Below are 7,941 nucleotides of genomic sequence, written 5' to 3' on the forward strand. Positions count from 1 at the left end.
TTCAATTTAGATCATTTATTTGTAATTTTTCTGACAGATTATAAATTCAATATTTCAGTTCATCATGTAAATTAGATTATTTATACAGTAGCAGTGTAGTGAAAACAGATATAAATAAAAAAAATAAAGCTTCCAAACATGGAAGAAAATAATCTAGAACTGTGCATTGCCATTTTATTTAAATATATTTATGTATTTTCAGCAGGCTTGAAAATGCTGTGTATGGAACACCTAAAAACACGGAGGGTGGATGGGGCAGAAGAAAGCCATGAATAATATCTGATAATCTTTTCTCAATAACTTAGTGCACATCAAATAATAAATTGGAACTTATACTTGTGCTAAAAGCGATTCAATAATTGTTCTTCTTTCAGAGACAACAAAACCTTATTGCACGTTCCAGAACCGTGTTAGCAGTTCCTCAGCGGTTAAACACTGTTAGCGCGGAGCCTGCACCGCCGCCGCCACCTCGGGGCTCTTCTTCAGAACTAATGATGCGCTTAAATAGATTATTTTTAAGCGAGACGGAGATTTAGGGGAAATAGATATGTGTCTACAGTTAGTATGGATCAGGCCGCCTCGGACAGGCACAAGACAATCACAGTTCCTCTCTACATAATGCATAAAAAAATAAAAACATTTGTAATGACATATTCTATAGTTGGAGTGTTTACAATAAAGCAGCAGTCACTTCCATAATTAGTATACAGCTTTCACAATGTTATTGATGAGGGCCTGTTATTGCTGGTTGAACTCTTTATCACAATTCCCTGATCACAGAGATGCTATTAAGTTTGCAAACAGCAGATATAGAGTGACATGGACACTGGATGGAATTTTAAAGACATTGTAAAACAAAAAAAAACGTGAATGGAATAAAACTTTCAGTAAATGTATCGATAGGAACTAGGAAACATTTCTAAGTCATTATGATATATATGCAGAACTTTCTTAAGATTAAAGAGAGAAAGCGTCTGGTTAATAAAAACAATGTCACGTCTCTCTTTGATCATCAGTTTATGAGGACAACCGGGTCAAATCGTATTGAAGCAGTCAAAAGATTGGTCAAAGCAAGGCCGGCATGTCATTTTTAATGAACAGGCTCCAGATATGGAAAAGATAAATCGAATGACGTGTAGCCAACTAACCCAAAATTGCCGATGCTTGAAGTACAATGTTTAATTACGGTATTCTTGACCCTCGTTTCCTCAAGTGCAAAAGAGCTTGAACAGCAGAACAACACATTGTGAGCTCTGAACGTTTCAACATATGCAGACATGTATTAAAGGCATCACACGTTTCAGCTAGGGCTCAGGCCAAAAACCCAAACAAGTGAAATGATTTAGTGGCTTCTGCTGCCGTCCCAAACCGCCTTTATAATCCAGGCACTGTCACTTCCACCTTTGACCCCAGAGAGAGCCTGCACTTGGCACACACATTTGAATTTTGGGTGGTTGCGGCGTAGGAAGAGGAACAGGTCAACATCCATGCTTGACAGATCCTCATTTCAGGATGTGTGATGTCCTCATGCAAGCTGCTCCAACATGGTCCCCATTGTGGTCAACTCAGTCCAGAGGCTTTGTCCCACTTCTTGCTTCTGGACAAATGGGCAAATGCGTTGGCCTTCACATGAAGGCGTGGTCTGCCGGAGGCCCATAAGAGAAGCCCGGAAATGCTCCGGCAGCTTCCTTGACGCTGCTGGTCACAGTCAAGGTGTCGGCGCACAGAGAGGAGCTCACTGGCAGGTGGGTGAACTCAGGGTCGAAGTGCTGGAGGTCTGTAGGTCCGGTCTACGAAACCAAGGAGGAAGGAATTGTTCTCAAAAAGGAAAATGTCGAGACACTACTATATTTTCATTATATTGGCGTCAATATACCAATGTAACGTGAACCTACCACTGAGGGAATGAAAGGAGGCGTGATCTTCTTGGCCATCAGGTCGTCCCAGATGATTGGAGAGAAGAAGGAATGGTACTTGAGTTCGAGCTGATGGAGAAAATGAAGCGTAGATCAGCGGACAGGTAGAAAACAAGCTTTAGACGATCACAGATCTGACAGGAGGTTTGCCGCGCATACTTACAAAATCATCCTTAACTCCCAGCCTCTTGGTCCGGTCCTTCTGCAGGAGACCCTCGAGCAGCTCTCTGCCCGAGTTCGACACATTGGGCTTGAGCACAGGAGACTTGTGCAGGATGTTGTTGTACATCTCTGCTGTGTTGCGACTATAGAATGGGGGCTGTTGGGGGGGGGGGGGGGGGGGGGGGGGTCAAAGGGGGTCAAAGGTGGAAGTGACAGTGCCTGGATTATAAAGGCGGTTTGGGACGGCAGCAGATGCCAGAACAAGCAGTAGGAGTTGCACGTCAGAGCATTCACTTACAAGTCCATAGAGCATCTCATAGAGCACTGATCCCAGACACCACCAGTCAACCGTGCGGTCGTACGCCTGCTTCTGGAGAACCTCAGGCGCCAAGTACTATGATGAATGCAAAAAAAAAAACAAGTCAAAACATGCTCAATGAATAAAATGTACCCACCGTGTATTGATAACAAGTGCATAAAAGTGTAGGGATTTCTCCTTGTACCTCAGGAGTTCCGCAGAATGTTGTTGTCGTGCCATTGGCTTCAAGACCTTCTTTGCAGAGGCCAAAGTCTGTGAGGACAATATGGCCTTGTGAGTCTAACAGGATGTTCTCAGGCTTCAGGTCTCTGTGCAGGGGAGGGGAAATGACAAGCGTCAGAGTCGTTCCTCCGGCACAGATCATGGCATCGCACGTCCACTAGGGGGAAGTGTTGGACCGTTACCTGTACACAATGTGCAGGGAGTGGAGGTAGCCGAGTGCACTGGCAATCTCAGCGGCGTAGACCGGGCTCTGGGTTCCAGGAAGATCCTCTCTCTTTGGAGATGGTAGAACAGCTGGTGGGGAAAACAGACAGACATCCGTCAGCTCAACACGTTCATGTATTACTCCGATGGATATTCGCTCATGGTTCTGGTCTGCCGTTGATTTCTGGGCATCTTGACATTTGAACCCTACCTCTCCACCGTTGACATAGTCGAGCACAAAGTACAGCTTGTCGGTCGTCTGGAAGGAGTAGTGCAGCCCCACCAAGAAGGGATGCTTGATGTTCTTCATCAGCACACTGCGCTCAGCCATGATGTGCTTTTGCTGGAAGGAACATTTAAATTTAACATGCCGTATCACTCCACGCCACGGAACCGAAACGTTTCTGAAGCGGTTTACCTCTTTTTTCTTCATGATTATTTTCTTCTGCAGCACTTTGACAGCGTAATATTGGGCGGACTCCTTGTGCCGAGCAAGCAGAACCTGCAATGCACAAAGCGGTTGCATCGGCGACGCGGTCACAAGCATGACCGATGCAAAGTTCGGCTCCGCAAAAGAGGCATTAGATCGACTCACCTTGCCAAAGCTGCCTTTGCCGATGATTCTGAGGTAGTCAAAATCGCAAGGTTTAATCCTAATGTAGAGGAAATGAGAACTCTATTATTAGCGCACATGTATTCAACAGCATTGTTTAGGTCTATATGATAAGGAAGCCACTTTATAATGCTACTTACTGAGTTTCCTCAGCTAACGAACTTCGTGACTGTAGGCACACCTGAAAGACAAAGCAGTGGGAAAATTCATTTGACGTTGTCATACTGGGCAAACAGACATACACAATTTCCAGTAAACAGTTCCTTCTTACCGGAAGTTCCTTTCCAAATTTCTCATTTTGATTTTCATCAATCTTCAGGAAGTTATTTACTTCAACACTGGAATGGAAAAAAAAAACATTGATTATTGATCTTCCTTCGTTAGCTCTAATGACTCATTACAGGCAAATGCATTTTTTTGCTGCACCGTGAATCGGATTATTGTCAGTATCAAAAGCGGAATGAACCTTCCCATCTGGGGGGGGGGGGGGGGGGGATGACCATCTGAAACACCCGGGAAGGTCAAGTTTAAGATGGGCTCATCAAGGCCGTGTAACAGCCTGACCGGTCTGAGAAAAAGCTTAAGCCGCTGACCCGCTACAAGAGAGCTGCAGGACTCATTGTTCCAACTCACATGCCCTTTCCTTACAGGACACGTTTTGTGTGTACGAGTGTGTGTGTGTGTGTGTGTGTGTGTGTCGGACCCCAACCCTGCAGATGTCAGGATCTCTATAATGGGAGGAGTCATGTAACAACCGATTTGCAGGTTTATCCTTGTACGGAACATGAGGGGATTTACTGGAAAGGTGATTAGGCAGTGGGGAGGCTGCTAACAGGCTTGCAATGAAAAGGACTATTCTTATCCTGGCTTCTTGTACCCAGATTACACTGTTCAGCCCTTCACAAGATAGCCTGCCAAACTCGACACTCGACAATCAGAAGTAAAAAATAAAATAAAATAGCCTATAAGGTGACTAATGCACAGATGCTCCCTGTGACGCCACTGAAATTCCATTCTTCTATCTGACACGATCAGCTTTAAAAAAAGAAAAAGAAAGAAAGAGCGGACTCACTGTTGGCAGATATGTGGTGTGGACACCAGCCTATGGAAGAAGTCATTCAGCCCCATTTTTCTCTCCTTGATGAAAGCTGTAAAAAAAAAGGGGGTTGGGGGGCATTTCCATTAAGCGTGAGTGTCATTCATCAAACATGACGATACATGTTTTGTCTTCCTGTAGAGAATAACGCGTGGAAGATTTAATCCGATTGGTTTTGAGCTATAAAAAGGTAGATTTCCGTGCGCATACACCTCTGATGCTGTTTAGGTTACGCAACCAGACAGGTTACTCATCCAGATTCCAGGAAAGCCCCCCCACCCCCCCACCCCAATTCTGGATATTTTTAGGAACATTTTTAGGAAAAAGAACTGAAATAATCCAAAAAATACAGTTTACAGCTATGATTCATTCATTTACTCTCACGCTTGGCTCTACTTTCCCCACGCATACGGATAAATACGGCCATTCTGTTTCACACACCAATTAAGAATCAGCATTACAGCCCAAAACATTTGCGATGATTGTCGCTCACCAGTAAGAACGGCGACTATCCCCCTCATTTTGCAGTAAGTAAAGTCGCATCCAGCCTCAGTCACAGCCATGTTGAGTGACAGCATCCGATAGAAAGACACAGAAGAAATCAAACTGCTTCTCCCACGATCCTCCGACAGTCCCGCGGATGCGCACAGAGCTCACGCAGCCGAGCCGATTCCCCCGCAGCTGGTGCCAGCGCGCTGTTTATAAGGAGCACGTGGTGTCGGAGGGCGGTTCCCATTTGTCGTCACACAAGTAACCAGGACGACTAACAGGGGGCGTGACGCCACGGAATTCCGCTGCAGACACATTTCGCCTGCAGTAGCCAAAGGGATGTCGAGGAGAGCAAGCCGCAGAGGAGGAGGAGGAGGAGGAGGAGATGGAGGAGGAAGGTGAAGAGGGAGCTCTCCATCCTCCTCTCCTATTCGTCATTTTCCCACAGTGGAAAACGCCATCTGTGGGATTAAAATCCCGCATGTACCGATTTATAAAACTGAAGGTCTTTCTTTTTCTTTGATGACGTGGCTGAATGCAGACCCTACCCTCCAAAAAATACAATAAAATAAAATTACAGCATTTAAAAAAAAAAAAGATGTGGAGAAACTTGTTTCACAATTTCTGCATCCCAGTTTCTGCGTGCCGAGGCTGCAGAAACTGGACCTGCTGCTATCTCCACAAATCTCTGTGTGCTAAAAGTCCTAAATAATTAGTGGATTTTTCCTGCAGCAGTGCGTTGAAGGTTATAACCTTCATATATGAAGGTGACTTTGCAACATCATGCTTGGAACCAGTGTGAATCCAGCTGTCACAGATGTGATCCGCTAACACTGTAGGTTATATAACTGTGCCATGCGGAGTTATACTGCCCGAGGAGGAGGATGAGCCACACAGCAAATGTTCCAGATGCTACTCAGTATCTTTTACATCACACCTGGATCAGGAACCTGAGAGGTCGATTAGTGTGCAACTTTTTGTGCAACTTCATAGATGAATGGTACTTTTTAATGGTTTTAATATTAAAGCAAGTAGAACCCCCCCCCCCCCCAAAACAACAACAACAACAACAACAACAGAAATATACATTTCTAAAACATACATCAAAACGGTCATAACCAAATTATATCCCTGTTACCTCGACTACACATTGGCAGTAACTGCAGGGGCCACTTTGTAACTGTACGCAAGCTTTACTCAGTCCTTGTAGATTCAGCCGAGCTCTAACAGTGGAACCTTCTGTGCTTTGTCCCTGTGTGGCATGTGACAGTCATGCCTGATTTAATGGAAGTGAGCCTTCACGGGACCGATAGTTGTGGTATCGCCGAAAGAGGAAGTTAATAGTCTTATCTGTGGCGGGGAGACAAACCCTGGTGCCGAACTTGTACCAGGATTCGAAGGCCGACCGAGCAAACATTCCCCTCCGGCTCTTTCTCGTACCGGATCCACCTGCGTGACAGCGACTCTCTCCTGGGCTGTGCACGCAGACCTTTTCTCACCTCATGTAGCCTCTCTCTCTCTCTGCATTATTCAAGTGTATCGTGTTATCCTCGCCGGTAACACGCAGTAGGACCGCAGTAGATCGGAACAGAATTATTCCTTATTTTTGTGAATTGAGTTGTTTCTATTGTGGTGGAACAGGAAGTGAGGCGGTGTAGAGCAAAACGCACCTGGGTGAAACAAACAAAAACAAAAAAATCCCTTTTTATCTTTGTGTTTTTCCCCCTTTAAAGGTGAAAGGAGTCTCACATCTACGTCACTCTGACAGAGTGTCTTGTGCGAGAGATGACCCGTTCCGTCTGGGGTTTCGGGTGTCACTACCGATACGCTCAGCAGACATTACATTAGTGGTGTCTGTTTAGAGCTCTCTCTGTAGCTCAGATTAATGCTGCTTTATTTAGCAGCTTCACAAACGCTGCCCCGTTTTCCCATCGCCCTCCACGTTGGTGTGAATGATGCTGGGCACAGAGGCAGCGCGTCCTCTCGTTGACAGAGAGGCCCTGCGAGTCTCCTGCCTCCAACCCGTTCAGCAAAAAGCTTTCCTGGGGAGTCACGACCAAAAGTCCCCCAACGTCACTGTGATGATGTCACATGATCTCAAGTTCTATCTGCAGATGCATGTAGGAGTGTGAAGAACCAAAATCTACCCCAGGTTGCACCACTCATGCATCACTTGAGACAGAATTAAGGCATCTGATTTCTCATAGAATAAATAATAGATTATCATCAGGTTATTATCTGTTTTATTGTCATTAAAATACAGATGGCAGCCTCTTCGAAGACTCCTCGAACCACCTCAGTGGAGAAATATATATATATTGTGTCTGTGTCATGACAGAATATGCCGTCGTATTTCTAAAGAGTTGAGTTGATTGTACTATCTAGTACCTGGACACGTCCTGGGCTTCTTCAGATTTATTTTTTGGAATGTGTGAACAGTGTTTTCTTTTTCATGTTAATCTTAATTATTATCTAAATTTAAACATACGCAGCCGAGAAGCAGGAAAAACCAAGAATACTTGTGTAAAGTACAAGCAGTAGTATTTTTAATGTATTTTCCCACTTCTAAATACCGGTCCAAGGCGTATTAACAATTATAACTGCTATCTTTTAACATTGTGGCTCATGTATAATTCACACAAAGAGGTATGTAACGTCCAGCGATGACCTGAGTTCAGTTTGAAATCTTTATTATATATATATATATATATTGAGTGACCTTCTCTGAGGCTGTGTGATATTTATTCACCAGAGGAGTGAAAGCTAAGTCTGTGTTAGTGATAAATGAAACACTGAACACCTGCCTTGCTGCCTGCCTGCAGTGTGTGGTGGGAGGGAGGCGGAGGCGGAGGTGGAGGCGGAGGCTGCACGACGCAGGCGAATGAGTCATTTAGCCGAATCCTCCCTCACTGACCAACTG

At 44.9% G+C, this 7,941-nt stretch overlaps 1 protein-coding gene across 1 annotated transcript; it reads right to left on the bottom strand.

The window, feature by feature from the left end:
• si:ch211-195b13.1 (STKc_SGK domain-containing protein) lies at nt 1-5,146 on the bottom strand. Its single transcript, XM_068746805.1, is given in 14 exon segments — nt 1-1,790; nt 1,896-1,985; nt 2,080-2,235; nt 2,377-2,472; nt 2,582-2,705; nt 2,802-2,862; nt 2,865-2,913; nt 3,035-3,166; nt 3,242-3,325; nt 3,419-3,476; nt 3,577-3,617; nt 3,708-3,774; nt 4,509-4,584; nt 5,026-5,146. Coding segments are annotated over 14 exon segments (1,284 nt in total). The 5' UTR covers nt 5,111-5,146; the 3' UTR covers nt 1-1,625.
• Between the last annotated feature and the right edge of the window lie 2,795 nt (nt 5,147-7,941).

The sequence above is a fragment of the Brachionichthys hirsutus genome, chromosome 13 (assembly GCF_040956055.1).
Source record: "Brachionichthys hirsutus isolate HB-005 chromosome 13, CSIRO-AGI_Bhir_v1, whole genome shotgun sequence".
In the NCBI taxonomy this organism is placed as follows: domain Eukaryota; kingdom Metazoa; phylum Chordata; class Actinopteri; order Lophiiformes; family Brachionichthyidae; genus Brachionichthys; species Brachionichthys hirsutus.